This window comes from Micromys minutus (assembly GCF_963924665.1).
Source record: "Micromys minutus genome assembly, chromosome: 18".
In the NCBI taxonomy this organism is placed as follows: domain Eukaryota; kingdom Metazoa; phylum Chordata; class Mammalia; order Rodentia; family Muridae; genus Micromys; species Micromys minutus.
In genome coordinates, this window is record NC_137953.1 from 38,274,645 (window position 1) to 38,293,782 (window position 19,138).

General features: G+C 42.2%; 1 protein-coding gene across 1 annotated transcript; it reads right to left on the reverse strand.

Moving 5' to 3' along the window:
- Positions 1-302: 302 nt before the first annotated feature.
- GSTK1 (glutathione S-transferase kappa 1) lies at positions 303-4,433 on the reverse strand. Its single transcript, XM_080932575.1, has 8 exons — positions 4,290-4,433; positions 3,740-3,821; positions 3,427-3,555; positions 2,897-2,997; positions 2,716-2,751; positions 1,227-1,343; positions 799-892; positions 303-520 (listed from the first exon to the last, which is right to left on the reverse strand). Exons 1-8 carry the CDS (start codon positions 4,359-4,361, stop codon positions 471-473), a joined length of 681 nt encoding a protein of 226 aa, XP_080788701.1. The 5' UTR covers positions 4,362-4,433; the 3' UTR covers positions 303-470.
- Positions 4,434-19,138: the final 14,705 nt, after the last annotated feature.

Consider the following 19,138-nt stretch of genomic DNA (forward strand, 5'->3'; position numbering starts at 1 on the left):
GTTTTCCTGGTTTCCTCCACTGTTCAGTTTTAGGATCCCAGACCTTCTCCTCTCCTAGTTCCCCTGGCTGGTTAGAGACAGGAAATGCCAAGCTGGTTTTCTATCTTTGATAAACAAGAGGAAAGGGGGACTGTTTTCTGTGCCTATCCCACTGTTGCCCCAGTGTGCTTTGGGGAACAAGGAGGGCTGTGAACCCAACACGAGCTCTTCTTGCCCAATCTCTGGAGTGGGTAGCATATGATCACAGGATCCCCAACATCAGCCAAGTAGACACAGACCCAGAAATGTTTTGTCTAGTGGCATCAGGTTTATTTTATGGGAATGCAGTACTTAAAACTTTTCAAAAGGCACTTGTGAGGCACAGAAGTAAAGGCAGCCACAGCTAACGGTGGATTCTTGCTCTAGCCCCCAGGGCCACAGGAGAGAGCTTCATCAGATGGAGAAATCAAAGTTTACTTTCAAAGGCAATCTTAAAGTCTGGCATTCAGGGTTGGGGGCACAGGGCCCATCCACTTCTCTCCTAGATAGAGAAAAATTTCAGATGTCTGTACATGGTTATAAGACAGGGTAGCAGTGGAAAATGGTCCCAAGGAGCCCCAGGACCTTCTAGGACCTCATTGGCTTCAAGGTCTAGAAGGCTTCCTTCTCCCCTTTCATTCAACTTTGATTAACACCAACTAAATGTAAGGCATTCCCGTTAGGAATACCAGAAAGTTTTATTGTTGCTGTTATGGTCATGTGACACAGTGGGTAGTGAACTGGGGTCTAAAGGTTGACGGAATGAAAAGCTGAACTTACCTAGCAGGTAAGCTAGCAGCTCCATGCGGTCAGACCCAAATAGCATGTATGTTTTACCGTCCACATGGGCAACAGTGGTGGGAAGCCCAAAGGCCTAGAGAAAACAGTACAGGAGGGAAGGGACAGAACAGGCGCTTATAAGACTGAGGTACACACAACAAAGAAAATAAAACATCTGCTAAGAGACTCACTGGCTTTAGGCATCTTCTCAGCTCTACGTATGGGGCACATAGATTCTTATTTTTTAAAACCAATATCATTTCCCTCCTTGACTAGGTTTAGGTGGAGGAAGGGAGTAGATGAGTGTTTAGGAAAGCTGGGGAGGATGCATGCTGGGAAGAAGGCAGCTAACAGGAACATGAGCAGCCAAAGCGACATGACTTCTCTATGTGTAGACAAGGGCTGGGAATGCATATGGAGTTGCTTACCCCATATTTGCAGGCTGTTTCGGTGGTCTCCCTGAGCTTGTTCTTCACCGGTTCTGTAGGGATCTTCTCCAGAAAGTGTTGGGCTTGCACTGTGGACATTCCAGCCTTCTCTGCTGCCTGTGGAGGCAAGGAAGAGCATGTAGCAGAGATTGCATCATAGGGGTGGGGGTGGAAGAAAACATTCTTTTCCTTCTGTTTTCCGGTTTTCCTGAAAAGACCTTTACCCAACTTCCATTAACTGCTTATTTAGCCTAGTCAAGACAAATTGTGTCCTTTTCTCAAAGTCTTGAGATAAGTGGAAAAGGCAGAGGGCACAAAGAAGTCATAGCCACAGAAACCACAGCAGAGGGCATTGAAGAGGCCAGCTAGCCTTCTTTTTCCATTTCACAATGAGGACACAGCACACAACAGCCATTTATTACTTGCTTGGAGGAGCAGAGTTTGCCAATAGCGGCATCAAACGCCATTTCCCTAGAATTCAAGCCCAGAGTACTCTTCCCCCCATACCTCAGAGGTCCTAACAGTCTTAGTGTAGGTTCTGAGTCCTGTAGAATTTCCTGAAGATTTCTGGAATGGAGTCATGGCTATAGCTACCTGCTTGGCTTCCAGACACGGAGGGCTTCTGATTAGGATGCACGTTACAGTTTAGAAAGTGTCATTTCAATCTGGGATCTCCTGGGGAGCTATTCAAAGTCCCAGTGTGAAGGCCATTCCATACCTGATGGATGGATGACACCAGGCTTTCTGGAGGGTGACCCTGGGCACTCATGGCTCTGTCAGTGTATGGCCCAGGTTGAGAAGCTATTGCGTGACCTATGAGCCACCATCTCTAATAGTTAAGTGAGAGAGTTGTTGAGAACCAAAGAAAGGGAGAAGGCACTGAGGGAAGTGGCTTGTTAAAAATCCTTGTTAAATATTAAGTAAAAACAGATCATCTTCCGTTTCTTGACTTAATTCCAAAGAACATGTAACGTTTAAAGCACCCTTCCTGTCTGGCACCCACCCCATGTTTTGAGCACTTTTCATTTATTTCTCCCTGAGCAATCTGTTTAATTCTCACTTGTCAGTTATCTTTTTGTCTGTGTGAAGCCTCCTGTTGTAACAGGCATGCATTAGTGAAGCCTGTGCTGGGAATCCCTGGAGGCTTAAGAACAGAAGGCTCTATCCTTTCCCATCTAAGGTCCTCACACGGTCGGTCCTTCCCTTCCCACGCTGACTTGCTTCACTCTTTTGACACATTTCATTCATACGTTATCCACAGTAGACGCTGAGGATTGAACTCGGAGACTCAAGCAGATTAAGTGTGCAGTGAGCTATAGCCCCAGCCCACAGAGCATTCTTCGAAGAATCCTCTTCATTCCAACTTTATAATAACCTGCCCCCCCCCCCCCCGCCCCAGACAAAGACTTTCTTCCTAAATCGTTCAGAACCTTTCTCTGTTCTCAGATTCCCTGTGACAACAGTAGGGTAGTCCAGTCCAAACACTCACAGCCATAATGTTCTGGGACTCCGTAATATCTTCATCCTAAGAAGAAGAGAACACTTAGAAGAAAACAGCAAAGAGACAGGTATGACAGCAGGATCCTATTTCTGGAGATTGCTCTGGGCAAGGTCGGAATGTCATCTAGCTCCCTGTCCCTTCCCTCCTGGATTCAGAGTTTAGCCCTTACTCGAGACCAAACACGCATCCATAGCTCTCTGGACACCTTCTCCAGCATCTCTGGTTGCTCCATGCTCACAGCGGTGAGGAAGCGCATGGCTTTTACACTTCCTGTGGGGCAGAGGCATGCAGAGCTAAGATTCCTACTCCTGGTGTCTTGATGGAAGACCACCTCATCCTTACTTTAGCCACACCCCCAAGCTCAGTCACCTGCAGTCTGAAATCCAATCCCAGTTTCTCTACTCAGCCCTGTTTCTGCCCACTACTTACTTTTGGCTAGTTGATGCTGGGTTCCCCACACAAGCATGTTTTACTTCTTAATCTCCCAAGAAAGTCCCGGCTGGTCTGTTCTCCACTAGATTCCCCAACTATTTCTGACATTATCTATTTATTTACCATGTATTTATTTAATTCCATTTCATCTGAAACTGGAGTTAGAGATGGTTCTGACCCACCATGTGGGTCCTGGGAAACAAATTAGGTCCTCAGGAAGAGGAGCCAGTGTTCTTAACTGCTGAGCCATCCCTCCAGCCTCCTTACCTTTCTTAACACTCTCACCAAAGAAATTCCTGGGTACGTTGATGGGAACCTGGAAGAACTGCTTCAGGAGAGGAATCTCTTTGAACATGTACCGGCCTTTGCGGGGAACCATGGCTGGTGGTTGGTTTCCTGGCAGTGGAGAGTTAAGACAAAACTGGTGAGAGAGGACATACGGGTCTCAGGCTTGGGGAACTGTTCCTGTAGAAGGCAAACTACTAGCTTAGTCTGAAGTCTGCCAACTCAGTACAGGACAGGCCCCTCAGGCCACAGAAATCAACCCTCTGCACAGCAAGCGGGGCTTCTCCGTGCTTACCGCTGTCTTTCATGATCCCAGCGATTAAAGTGGGCCGCAATTGCAGCTTGATATTCCAGAGGCGTTGGTATCTGCATAGGACCTACACGTGCAGAGACGAGAGCCTGTGTGGCATTTGGCGAGGACAGATGGATGGTTTAAGTGACCTACAGTGCTCTAAGTGCAGGGTAGGGATGGCTACTCCACACTGAACTGCTTGGTTTAGTAGGACAAAACTCTCAGCCCTTTGAAATATATACCAGCGTATGGTTTTCATCCTGTAGAGCATCCCAGCAACCCTGATCCCCTCCCCGAACTTGACCTAGCTTCACTGGAGTCTTCCCTGTTCGTTTTACAGTCTTTGGAAAGAGAATAGTTGGCCTTAGGATCCGGACCCTACTTGGAGGAGTCACGGTCCGTTTAAAGGCACAAAGTGAACTTCCACCTGGGAACGGTCTGAACCCTGTTCTAACCCTGGGTGCAACGCCAGGAATTTCGGTAGCCTGGTGACCAGTGCCCTTCTGTGCACTCGCCTCGCAAGCCACAGCCCGGGGCGGCTCCCCCACTTCACCTCAAAGCCCAGCCAGGAGTAGGGGGACAGCACATCGTAGAAGAGTTCCAGAACGCGCGGCGCCGGCCCCATACTGTCCTGGTGAGAGAAAGCAAAGGTGCAGCCGTGGTCTGCTGAAGAGCTTCAGGGTCAGGAGCAAGCAGCCAATCGCAGTCCGCTAATTGCAGGCGGGTCCGCTAGGGGCCCTAGTGCGCAGCCTCTGGGAGAGACCCCGCCCCACGGGGCGGACCCGGGGGGCGGGTGTAGCCCGGTACAGGAAAAGGTGAAACGCGATGAAGAGGGCAGAGTCTGAGGTAAAGGGGAAGGGCAGACAGAGAGCAGGCTCTCTCCGGTGTGTGCAGCCAAGGATCCGAATTTGCAGTTGGACGAGGTCTAAAGACCGGCAGTGTGGAAATTCCGAATTACACTTTTTTTGTATTCACTTTTTCAGAGATTAGAACAATGTTTGAAATTTCAGTCGACACAGTGGTCTTTTCTTAGCTCCATCCTATACATTACAGCGTTCCTAGGGGTTGCCTAAAGTTGTAGATGAAATCAAACTCTACATACTATGTTTTCTTTTTATACATAGATATCCGTGAAATATAACTTCTAAATTAGGCACATTAGTGATGAATGCTAGAAGAACCATAACATACCATACTAAAAATTTGTGCCTCATTATAATAAAAGTATTACTTGAACATAAGTATTTCATTACTACAGCACTCGATCTTATAACAGAGGTAGTCGCAGAAATGGGTGTGTGTATATATATGTATATGTATATATATATATATAGAGAGAGAGAGAGAGAGGGGGGGTCTCCTTATGTAGCCTTGTCTATCCTGGAATATACTATTGTTATGAGTTATTATTAAAATTTGGGCATTATAGATGATATGGGGAGAACAACAAATATGTATTCCCTTTTTGTCTGTGGAGGTGGCTTATTGGGTAAACTGGGTAACTGTCTTGACCCGGATTTTGACCGTCAGAATACACATGATGATGTGTTTAGTAGCATTCATTTGTAATCCCAGTGTTCCTACTGTGAGATAGGAGGTAGAGACAGGAGAGTCCTTGGAAGCTCTCTGGCTGCCTGTCTTGGCATACATACTGCTGTATATCACAGAAACTCCTTATGTGGGGTGCCCAAATTCCCCTCCCCCACACACACACCACATACTCACGGATTAAACACAGAATTTACTTTTATTTTCTTACATCATTATATTGCTGAGAGTCATACCTAGTGTTAAAGGAAAGCTTTAGGCAACTTAGAGTACTTTTGAGCAAAGAACACTTCAGACAATACTTAGCATCAGGGAAGGTTCAAGGAGCGCCACTCTGCAAAGTGGGCAGTCAATATTTACAGACAGAAAAGGTAATTAAGGCTCAGAGATAGCTGGTCACGGTAAGGAGCTGGCTGCACTAGCAAATGCTCCTCTGATGGTTGATTGCCTGTGATTCATTAAACATAGATGCTTAAGATTGGATGAAATCCACTTGTTGTGAAACTCAGATTCCTTAATTTTCTCAGTTTGTTTCTCTAATAAATTACACTGCAGTTCTTCTGATAGAAACTTGAGGTGCAGAGACAACAATCAGCTACTGGAGCCACTGGCTATCTACTTATTCGGTTGAACTCTAGACATGATGAAAGCTGTTGAAACGGAGTGTTAAAATTGTGTAAGGTAGCTAAAAGGACCCACAGAAGAGCTAAACATAATAGTAATTACTACACATTGGAGCATATAGGGGAAGGCTGGTGTTTATAAATGAAATTCTCTCCTTTATATAAGTATGAGAGTGCTTATATCTGAAACCTCAATAAATGGAGCCATAAATTAATCCCAGAAAAGCTTTAAATAAGCTGCTTTTCAATTTAGTAACAATTCATTATTCAATGTATGATATTATCATGAAAGGTTTTAGTAAAATACGGTTGGATATACACACCACAGTTAAACTGGGAACATCGAATACTTAACTGTTTAAGACAAATGAGTGAAGAAGCTGAGACAGTTACAGATAAACACTTGATAAATATCTGTGATGACAGCATGGCTAATTATAATATCAAATGAAAAATAAACCTTAAAAGATAGATACACTCAGCTGCATACAGTTAAAAAATACATCTGACAATATCTAGTGGGTGGGAAAAATGAGTAAATGTAATCTGTGTTTATTTCATATTCAAAAGTTGATTTTTAGCTATCTGACAGAAGCCATCAGGAAAGGCTATGGCAAGCAAACTTTCTGGAGATAGACTATCATTTCCCATGGCTAGGATGGGTACACTGTTAGAAGTATGGCCCCAAAGACCTAGTCCCAGGATTGGTTCTGACATGCCTTTCCTACCACTATTACGTAACCTAATGATTCCTGAGCACCAGACCACTCTGTTGAGCAAGTTTCCTGCAGATTAATATGAAGATGTACTTTCATATAATAATGCTGTTTAGATGTAGTAATGACTTTGTAGTACTCCTATTTGATTCATATAATTTTAGAAAAAAAGTTTAAAAAGATGGTTTTAGTTGTTTTGCCAGAAAGATGCAATAAAGTTAAAATCAAGAACAGCATGTGCCCCTTCCTCATAGAATAGTAAGTAAAGGATGCATAATAAGGAATATAATCAGCTTTCATAAACTGTAATAAGAGAAATAGGCTTGGGACAGATTTGGGATTAAAGAAAGCATTCATTTTAGGTCAGGTCCAAGGATAAAACCACAGGTGTCTACCATGATAAAGCAGACCATGTGAAAATATTTTGAACTTATAACAAACTTATGGAATGAAACACTGCTTTCAACTTACTACTGACATCCTTCTGTAACTCCCCTTTTGTGGAATGTTTTATCTATGAGGTAATTTTATAAGGAACTTTTGTCTAAGAATATAAAAAGGCTGAGAAAAAAATAACTTGTGGCTGTTGGGACTCTGCTCCATCTACCAAATGTGTATATATATGTCTGTCTGTCTGTCTGTACAATATGTATATATGCACAATACGTATATGTCTGTTGTCTATATGTATATACATACATATAGTATATACATATATGTATATATATAAGTATGAATGTGCACTTGTGAAATTGATGAAACAGGTGGTTGGGCCCAGCTGAGTGTGTGTGTGTGTTGTGTGTGTGTGTGTGTGTGTACACACGCCTGCATGATGTTCTCTTTATTCTTTTTTCTCTCTGACTCATGAAGTGTCAAATTAAAGAGTACAGAACCCAAGTAACTGAGTTTCTTTTCTTAATCCCCTGTTGCTATCAGTAGAAGTTTATTGCCAGAAATCATCAGATTTGGCCTTAGGAGAGCAAAGAAGGTTAATTGTTAAAAGCCAATCAGCTTCTGGCCCCCAGAACAATAACAGATAAATTACCAGTAGCCAACAGCTTTTGGCCACAGAATAGCAAGAGAGAATTAAATTGCTAGAAGCCATAAAAATTCTGGCCCTCAGAAGAGGAAAAGAGAGTTAAAGACCAGAGGTCATCACCCTTTAGCCTGAACCTGTGTCTCACCTCAGTACCTGACCCTGTCAGGGCTGGATCCTGGCAGTTATCCTAGTGTGGAAAGAACTGAAGTTCAACGTACCAAACTAAAGGAACATTAGTGGGAAAATGTACAAGTAAAAAGAATAAACTATTCATAGAAATGGACATTGGATGGCTCTCAAATATATGTTAAAAACCTGTTTATACACACTTACAAAAATTTCCAGTTAAAGCTATACTGCATTTTTTCCCCACTCCTGTAGCTGGCAAAAACCAAGATGTGTGATGACTCATAGTTGGAAGGGATTCGTGAAAAGCCATTTTCTTATGCAAAAACAGGGAGTGTAGTTTGGTAAGGTTTTGTCGAGGTCTGTGTAGTACCATTTCTCTGATTTACAATGCACAAACCATTTGATTTAAGTAGTTTTGAGAATTTATGATAAAATGACCCTGTACATGAAGTATAATGAGACATAAGATTGTTTATGTGTGCATGACTTTAATCCCCTCACTGGGGAAGCAGAGGTAGGCAGAACTCCGGATTCACGTGCAGCCTGTTCTACTGAGAGAGTTCCAAGACAGCCCGGGATACACAGAGAAACCCTATTTCCAAAAAAAAAAAAAAAAAAAAAAAAAACAAAAAACCCAACCCCTCCCAAAAAAAACCCCAAAAAAACCAAACCAAACCAAAACACCCCCTCCAAAAAAACCAAAAGCTTCTTTTTATTTTTATATCTGTGCATGTCACTGTCACTAGAATGTGTGTCCTTCAAGGCCAGAAGATGCAGGCATGAGTTACAGATATTTATGAGCTGCTTCATGAAGATGCTAGAAGGTGAGCCTGGGTCCACTAGAAGAGGAGCAAGTGATCTTACTTGCTGAGCTACCTCTCTGGCCTGCAGTTTTAACTGACAAAAAAAATCAGAATTCTATATATTTATGAGATAGGATGCAAATATTATCTTTTTCCCTTTTTATACAAGAATATGTCATTAACAAACAGAAATAATTCCATTTTTTTTCTTTTTAAAAAGAAGAAAAAATTTAAAGTATTTATTTATTTTACGTATATGGGTGTTTTGTTTGCATGTGTCGCTGCACACCAGAAGAGGCATCAGATCCCTGAGAGCTCTACACAGTTGTGAGCCACCATGTGGGTGCTGGGAATTGAACTCTGGACCCCTGCCAGTGTTCTTAACTACTGAACCATCTCTCCAGCTCCCCATTTCTTCGTTTTTGCTTTGAATATCTATTCACTTCTCTTGGCTAATTGTTCTGGCTAAGATTTCTAATCCCTTATTGGAAACAAACATGGGCATCCTTGTCTTGAACATGATTTTAGAGGAAGAGTTGCCAGCATTTCATCCTTTAATATGATGTTATCCTTGAGTTTGTAAATAGGTGGCCTCCATTGTGTGGTATGTTCTTTCTATACTTGAGCTGTGCAGAGTTGTTATTTGGAAGGTGTTCACCACTGCTGTTCAGGCATATGCTAATTATGCATTTCAACCTGTCAAGACCACTGACTATATTTTGAGGTTAGGTGGGGCTGCTGAGTGAGTTGGCTTTGATTGAACAGGAATGTAAACTGTATTTCCTAGGTGGCTGGAGCTGCTGCTCATAATCTATGAGATGTATGTAGTCCATGGTTATAGTCTGGGTCCTAAGACTAAGTGATGTTTCTTAGATTGCTTTTTGGCCACTTGTAATTGTCCAGATCAAAGATAATGCTCTACAGACATTATAGCTGTGGTTTTCCTCTGTCCTGCATGGGAAGGACCTATGGTTAGACTCTAGAGCTGGACACAGTCAGTTCTTGTACACTAGAGATGAATGGAGCCAGATTTTAGGGCCTGAAAACACATAGGGAACATGAACTTATCTCTTCTATGAGGTTATTTATTGTAGCCCTTTTAGTAATAGCAACATATTGTGTATTATGAAAGTGCTCATTATAATAGCTTCAATTTAATGATCAATATTTAAAATATTTTGGAAATTTGAAGATAATTTAGAAGGTCTTTTTAAAGGTCTTAAAGAACATATTTTGTGTGTCTGAATGTTTGCTGGCGTATATGTACATGTATCACATGTACACCCAGTGTCCTAGGAGATCAGAAGAGGGCATTGGTGCCCCGAATCTAGAGTCACGAAACTAGGCTATGAGCTGCCATGTAGATTCTGAGAACTGAATCCAGGTTCCCTCTAAGAGCAGCAAATGCTCTTAACTACTGAGCTATCTCTCCAGCTCAGGGAAGCTCTTTTAATATAGATCTTAGATTAAGTCACACAAACAAATCTGATAAACTAATCTGTGAAAACATCAGCATATCACATAGTATATATTATCAGTTTTAAGTATTGACATGCTCTGTGTGAATAGACACATGTAGGCAAGTACTGCTATAGCCTCAAACTGGCTGCGTAGCCCAGGCTTGCCTTGGACTTGTGATCCTTCTGCTTCAGTCTCTCAGGAACTGCATTTCCCAGCATGCAGCATAAAGGGCCCAGCTGTAGATGCTTTTATTCTCCCTCACCATCGGGAAATGCTCAGCAACAGGGAGACATCAGTAGCTACACTACAGGACAAGCAGGTTCATAATAGATTAGTGCAATTATCTGCTTCTTCTTGCTGCTGAGAGAAGACAAAAAACTGAGATCATTTGACACTATCTGACAGGGTTGGAGAGAGCCTTTGCTGGGCATAGTGCTACTTAGTGCTAGTGTACTCAGGGAAAAAATGTGAGTATGTAATACAATCAGGAAGGAAGACAAGCGTGAAGGAAGGAAGCAGGGAGGAGAGGTACTTTAGCAACAAAGAAAAGAAAAATACTGAAGTAGGAAGGGAGAAAGAACAATGAATAAATGAAGCTCTTCTTTACTTATACACATAGCACAGAGAGCTAGTAGACAGTTATCATTAATGTGACAGCACAGCTTGCGTATTTTACTTTCGTTTAAGGAAAATTCCACTTAGGAAAGCTATACAGCCACATGTGTGAAAACAGCGTTAAGACGTAATGTTTGCCAAGATTCAACAGAGTATTTACATCGCAAGTCCTTCAAGCCTGACATTTTCCTAGGGACTCAGCAAGGGTGCCACAGTATCATCCCATGTGCTGCCTTTCTCACTTTGCAGCCACCCCAGAATGTGAGACAGTGAGATGATGTTTCGGCTCTACTCTGATGCATAGGTGTATATCACTCTCTGCAGTCAAAGATAGGAACTCTGTCAATGGAGGGTACAATGTATATTATTAATAACATGCATCCCCAGCTCAGAATTTATTAGGACAAACCAATGTTGTAACACCAAAGCTGAGAATGGCAAGTATTTGCTGGCATGCCTTTGTAAAAACATGTATTCATATGGATAAAAAAAAATAGCTGAATTAGGGATCATGTACAATTTTCTTAATTTCTTTAGATGTTTTAAAATATAAGCCCTGCGTAATCCCTTCCTTTCTATTTCCTGTCCTTTCTTCCTTCTTTTTCCCTCCTTTCTTTTCTCTCTTCTTTCGATCCCCCTCCGGTCCCTTTTCTCTTTTGTTAAACAGTGTCATTACATTATAGCCAACATATAGTAAGTATACACAAAACAAAGAATGTCCCTTCTAAGTTTCAGCATGTGTGTGCATCCATGAAACTCTTGTTGCCACCATGACAGTGAACACTTGCACCCCCCCAAAGTTCTCTGATGATCCTTTGCAATTATGTTCCCCGTCCCTCCTGTCCTGACACCAGTCTGGTTTTGTTTGTGGTAGATTACTCTGCAGATACTTTTTATGTATTAAAAATCTCCACTTCTAAAATAGCTTTCAGAAGCCAGGATCACGGTTTCATATTGTCACAGACAAGTAGTAGAGTCTTGGAGGTTGAAGTGGGGATTGATTTTTTTTAATTAAACAACTTTATTTGAAAAAAAAAGATAAGTGTACAGATTTTAAGCATTTTTGCATAGAAATATACGAATACATTTTTGTCAGTACTTGTTTTTTTTTTTTTTTTAAGGGTTGATAGTGTGCATTACGACCTTACTAGTTACAATGAGCATAGAGTACATGTAAAACAAGATGTAACCTGGAATTCCAGGGGATTGATTTTCTGATCATGGTCTCTGGAAAAGAAAGGTGTGATTGGAAGGCAAATAAAGGGGAGGGAAATCTGGAGTGAGGGAAAGAAGGGAAGAAGGAGGACAGGGACGGAATCTAGCTGAGTAGAGCTTGGGAATGAACCTGGAGCCTTTGTATTCTAGGCCAGTGTTCTTTCACTGAGCTGAATCCCAGTGCTCTGTCTACCATAGGCCCGAGATAAGCCCAGATGAACCTGGAATGGCTGGCCTTTCTGGCTTCTTCAGAATCTGGATGCATTGACTGAGCTTTCACAGTCCTTGGTGAATCAGTCACATAATATGGGTCAACTTGCATAGGAGACCTGACCTTGTTTGAGGCACGTTTTCCTTTTTTAAGATGTATATATTTATTATATATAAGTACACTGTAGCTGTCGTCAGACACTCGAGAAGAAGACATCACATCTCATTACAGATGGTTGTGAGCCACCATGTGGTTGCTGGGATTTGAACTTAGGACACCTGGAAGAGTAATCAGTGCTCTTAACCGCTGAGCCATATCTCCAACCCTTTCTTTTTCTTTTTCTTCTTTTTAAAATAAAGTTTATATTCTTAAAAAAAATTTGTTTACTCTATGTATGTGAGTACACTGTCTTTAGACACACCAGAAAAGGGCATCAGATCTTTACAGATGGTTGTGAGCCACCATGTGGTTGCTGGGAATTGAACTCAGGACCTCTTGGAGAACAGTCAGCGTTCTTAACTGCTGAGCCATCTCTCCAGCTTGAGGTACTTCTTTAGCTGAAGATTGAAAGCTAAGATCTGGCAGTACCCTGCTGGCTCTGGCTTATGTTTGGAGGGAACATGTACAGAATCTGTCAATGTTCCTCACGTACTAATCCTATTTATACTGTCCGAATGAGTTCTTGGCATATAATACTAGAGAAGCAAAGTATAGCTATCCAGTTTGGATCTTAAGTCTCCAGGATCATAAGCTAAATAAATAGTTCTTTTCCCATTAGGATTTGGTTGCCCCAGCTACTTTGTTGAGACAATACAAATCTGATTAATAAATATGAGATGATAGATGAAAAATTTTAGAGACCTTTAAGAACTTGAGAGGGCGGCTCTCTGTTCCTCCCTGTTCCAGAGACAGCCACACCTTCTCCTGTAGTGCCAGCTTCGTCCCCTAGACTAGGTGGCGAAGGTCAGAGTGAATGGATTTGGCCGTATTGGAAGCTTGGTTACCAGGGCTGCCTTCGGCTCTGCATCTGACAAAGTAGAGATCATTGCCATCAGTGACCCCTTCATTGACCTCAACTATATGATTCACATGTTTCAGTATGACTCTACTCATGGCAAATTCAATGGCACAATCAAGGCTGAGAATAGGAAATTTGTCACCAATGGGAAGCCCATCACCATCTTCTAGGAGAGAGATCCTGATAACATCAAATAGGGTAATGCTGGTGCTAAGTATGTTGTGGAGTCTACTGGCTTCTTCACCACCATGGAGAAGGCCGGGGCTCACTTGAAGGGTAGGGCCAAAAGGGTCATCATGTTTGTGATGGGTGTGAACCATGAAATCTGACAACTCACTCAAGATTGTCAGCAATGCATCCTGTACCATCAACTACTTATGCCCCCTGGCTAAGTCATCCATGACAAATTTGGCATCATGGAAGGGCTCATAACCATAGTCTATGCCATCACTGCCACTCAGAAGACTGTAAATGGCCCCTCTGGAAAGCTGTGGCATAATAGTTGTGGGACAGCTCAGAACATCATCCCTGCATCCACTGGTGCTGCCAAGGTTATGGCCAAGGTCATCCCAGAGCTGAATGGGAAGCTCACTGGCATAGCCTTCCGTGTTCCTACTCCCAATGTGACTATCTGTTGTGGATATGACATGCTGCCTGAAGAAACCTGCCAAGTATGATACCATCATAAAGATGGTGAATCAGGCAGTGGAGAGCCCACTAAAGGGCATCTTGGGCTACACTGAGGACGAGGTTGTCTCCTGCGACTTCAACAGCAACTCCCACTCTTCCATCTTTGATGCTGGAGCTGGCATTGCTCTCAATGACAATTTTGTGAATCTCATTTCCTTGTATGACAATGAATATTGCTACAGTAACAGGGTGGTAGACATCATCACCTACATGGCCTCCAAAGAGTAGGAAAACATGGACCAACCACTCCCTAGAGAGGACACTGAGAGCAAAATAGAGGCTCTCACTTGCTGAAGTGTCCGTATCCCAACTTGGTCCCAAACACTGAGCATCTCCCTCATAATTTCCATCCCAGACCCCCATAATAATAGGAGGGGCCTAGAGAGCCCTCCCTACTCTCTTGAACACCATCAATAAAGTTCCTGTCCCTCCAAAAGAATGTGAGAGGGCATTAAAAATAATCTGTGAATTAAGGTTTGAAAGATTCACATGTTAATAAATACCTTCATTAATCCTTCTAGAACTGACTTTTGCCAATTCCACATTAGACATAGGATAAAATAATTCTTGGTTTTAGAATGCTATTGCTGTTGTTGCAGAACATTTTGTAGCATGTCTGGTCTGTACTCATTGAAATGCATCTAGCAACTCTCTGAATCCTATTCATATTATTTAAATGCTATGATAAATGAGAGCAGACTACATATTATTAATTTTGAGAAGAACACGGAGCACAGGGTCACCAAGATGGTCCTGCAGCTAAAGACACTCACTACTAAACTTGAAACCCCCAAGCTTCATTCTTGAAAATGGAAGGGTGGAAGGAGAGAACCAACTCCTGCAAACTGACCTCTGACATATATATGCCCAGATGCATATGCCACCCCTTCTCCCAATAAGTCAGTAATGTAAAAGAAGAAAGAAAATATGGGCTGACATGACAGTAAGAGGGATTCACTGTAAATTGGCACAAGGACAATCTTTGGGTGATGGAGTTGCTGAATATTCCTAGGCAGTGTTAAGATCACCCTGGTGGAGTGCACTGTGCTGGAGTTACTGAATCTTTTCCACCTCATTTCCTCTTCTCAGTGCTTAGGAATACAGGCACTCAGTTACGCCTTTGAAGTGTCACTCAAAAGGCAAGGTTAGTGGTAACTTCGGTAAGTGTGTGTATGTGTGTGTGTGTGTGTGTGTGTGTGTGTGTGTGTGTGTGTGTGTGCACAACCTAAGGACAATGAAGAAAAGGAAAAATAAACAGAAAAGTCTACTCAGTGGAAGTGACCTTAAGGGAAGACTTGAAGGATTGCTAGGGAATAAGCGATGGACACTTTTATTAATTAATGGTGCTATTACAGGATGCCATAGGCTGGGATGTTTATAAACAATAAAAGTTTATTTTAATGGCTCCAATTCAGATGTCAGAGTTCAAGGTACCGGTGTATTTGGTGTCTGGTGAAGATTCACTTTTTGGGTCACAGGCGGTCATCTCTGTGTCTTGGAGGATACAAGGTCTCTTTAATCAGGACACCCACCCCTTTCCATGAGGCTCCACCCTTATGACCTACTCATCACTAAATGCCCCATCTCCTAAGAGTATCTCCTATGGTTTTAGAATTTCAACATGATTTTTATGGTAGATGTAAACGTACACTCTAAGAAACAGAAAGAGGAGGTGGATAGTCCCCAATGAGCCAGAAGTTTGCCCAGCTTTGTCTGAAACCCCAGAGAACTGGGAGAATTTTTCTTCAACCAAAGAGTTTGGAGATGGGAGCCAGAACAGGCAGACACTGGCCATGGGCTGAGTTTTATGTCTCTACTCAACTGATCTCAAGCTCACTGTGATTTTAAAAACATTTCACAGAAGATCAGAAATGGAATTAAGTTCTCAGATGTGCTTTCCATGGTATAGACCGCACACAAGGACAGCTAATTGTTTACTCCTGTGACGAACTGCATGGCCACAACTATTTATTCTTATTCTTTAGGAAGCATGCAACGAGCTTGTTATGATGTGTACAATTCTAAATGTTTTGTAAGTATTATCTAGTTAAACAACCTAGAGTTAGGTATTGTTCTCTCTCTCTCTCTCTCTCTCTCTCTCTCTCTCTCTCTCTCTCTCTCTCTTTCTCTCTCTCTCTCTCTCTCTACCATACAATCCACTCAACTGCATGTGTCAAAGATTTTAGGTAGATATATTCAGCTACACAGTTTACAGCCATCGCAGTGATCCAGGTCTAGAATATTGTTGCCATCCCAAAGGCTTACCTTGTGCAATTTGCACACATTCCCACTCTCCACCCACCTTCCACAAGCTGCTCTCTGCTTGCTGTCAGTATAGCTTTGCCTTTTATGACATTGCAAGTAGATGTTGAATCATACGTAGTCCATTGTACCCGGCTTCTTTTGTTTAACGAGCATGCTGTTCACTGCGCATGTACATGTAGCATGTGTCAGTAGTGTTTTACTTTCTATTGTCAAAACCTTTTGTGTGCGTGTATGATGTTTTACTTATTATTAGTAATGGATTTTGGGGTGTTTCCCAATTCTGGAGGCTAGGAACAATGTTGCTGTGGAAATTGCACCATCCAGCCTTGGTGGAGGACATACATTTATATTTATTCTGAGTAGATATCTAGAAGCAGCATCACCAGGTCTAGTGATAAATGTGCTTAACTTTTAAAGAAACTAACAAACTTCTAAGGCATCTGTTCAGAAGGTATGGTGGTCTGAATGAGAAGGTCCCCATAAGCTCACGTGTTTAAACACTCGGGCCCCAGTGTCTGGAACTGTCTGAGAAGGATTAGGTGTGGCTTATTGAAGGAGATGAGTCAATAGGCCTTTAAAAACCTCTCACTATCTTCATTGTGCTTCCTGATTATGGCTCAAAATGTGAGCTCCCAGCTGCTGCTACAGCATCTGCTTACTACCTGTCTGCCTACCACCATGCCCCTACCCTGATGGTGTCCCTCTGAAAACATAAGGTCTAAATCAGCCTTTCCTTCCATGGGTTGTTTTGGTCATGGTGTTTTATCACAGCAATTAAAAAAAAAAAAGCCTAATATGGGTGAGTACTCTCACCTCCATGACCTCTGTTGTGCTGAGGGCGACATTTGTACATGATCATATATCCTACATGGTGGATATGGCAATGGAAGCTTTGGCATTTGAGCCTGCCTCTGCAGACTCTGTGCAGAACACTGTCAGGATTGCCTCAGAGACGGCTCAGAGTTTTCAAGATTAAACTTTGCCTATACCCCCTGCCTGAACTCCCTTCAGGCATGTTAGAGAATGTGCCCTTCACTTCTGTCCATAGGGAACGGACAGAATCCCTGTGATATTATTTTTTTTTGTCTTTGATTGTAAGGTAAATCCAAAAGTAAATTTCAAGATGCTGAAGCATTTTCATTTTTGTGCCCCTTTCACAAGAAATGTGAAGAGGCCTCGATGGTGTTTTAGGCTGGGATTTGTAAGCTCTCTGCTGAACAAATCCCTGTTCTTGGACCAAGATCCATTTTCTTCGGATGAAATAACATTCTGGCTACTGATTTAGTCTATGTGCCTGCTGGATTTCTCTCTAACACAGCAGCTGGTAGCCTGGCGTCCACATGCCAATGGGGGTGTGTGGGCTGCCAAGGAGCTCAGGGGCCAGTTGCCTCTGGTTGTTATTCGCCGTTTTCTTCTTTTAAAGGTTGCCACTCTCATCAGCCTCTACTGTTCTCAAGACTCGGTATGACCATCATGCCTTGCGTTTTCTCCTCGCTGGGGACTAGAAAAGAGCTTAGAGAGTCCCTTCTTCACATTCTAAATCAAGCAGGGAGGAGAGGTGTTGTCAGGACTCTAGAAGTGTTGTCAATACCTGTGGTTGTTTGAAGGCCTGTTGGGCATGTTCGAAGGGCGGTGTCTACCTTTAGAGAAGGCTGATCAGAGATTAGGCGGTGCTAAGGCTTTATAGGATTCTCTGACATTTTATACTGTATTCACAGGGCCTGGTTGTCTTCTAGGTGATGCTGGAGATATAATTTCAAATATAGACAAAACTGTGATCCTAACTAGTGACCCAATTTTTTTTCCCCAGAATGCCTTTGTGAACCTCCTAATTAGGTACAATTTTCGTTTGTGGCTTTGTGTTGTCTCCAGGTTCTCTTATCACAGGCCTTCTTATATCAGAATAGACTGTGTAGTCTAACTCGGCTTCGAATGACTGCTTTGATGAAGTTGGCTGAGTGGTAGGACCACAGGAAGCCTGTCACACCTGGCCACTTCTTTTTTGTTTGTTTTTTTAAACAGAGAGCTTATTTTTTCTTTCATTCTTGATCCTGTACTTACATTATTATTATTATAAAACTTGTCACTTTACAGCCAAGTTTTAAAAATTAGTTCTTTGAGTGTTTTGTATGTTTTGATTATATTCATCTCCCCTCCCCTAATTTTTCCTCAGTTCTATCACTTCTTCCTTCTTTAACCAACTTTTTGTCCTTTAAAAGTAAAACTTTCAAGCCCAACTCATGATGCTCAAATTTTCTCGGTTGTGTGATCATTCTTCACTTATGCTCAACTTTCCAGTGTCTACAATATTTTCTTAGAGAAAACGGTCTCTCCTCCTTCCAGCAGCTAGCAATAGTCAATAGATCTACAGTGACTTGACATATTTTAATTTATAGTAACCCAACTAATCCTTAACAACAGTTCCATGGAAGAGTTACAATGATAAGCTCTCATTTTGAAGTTAAAGAAACAGATTTAGGAAAAAGTTAAATAGGACTTTTCCCTGCAAGGTGACAGAGCAAATTTGTGGCAGAGCCAGGAGAATTCAACTGTTCTCTTGCTCTAGAAGCCATGCCTTTAAGTTCTGTGTATTTTATATCCGGGGTACTGGTGGGTGTGTCTCCTAGATTCAGATGCAGTTGGTGGTGAATGTTAATCTTGGGCTAAGTATTACCTTCTTTAATATGTCGTGTCATTTTGCATGTGATGTGCTTTTCATAATCATAAATGACACTGTACTATAGATCTTGCTTTTCCTCTTATGTCTTTTACTCCACACTGTCTACATTGCTATCAACACACTGAGTTAATTGCTTCTGACTGCTACATGCTTTACCCTGGTTATCTACCACACCTCGTTGACCCATACTCTCCACTGGGGAGATTTGGACTCATTACGTCAATGACACAAGGAGCCCTTATCTGTGTTTCTTTATGAATGGGTGCCAGAACTTTCCTTGGAACCATCCCCAGGGGTGGATCTCTGAGTCAAAGGGCATGTGAGTACTTTATTTCACCAGGTGTGTAATCCAGAATGACAGTGCAGTCTGGCATTCCAGCCATCAACTG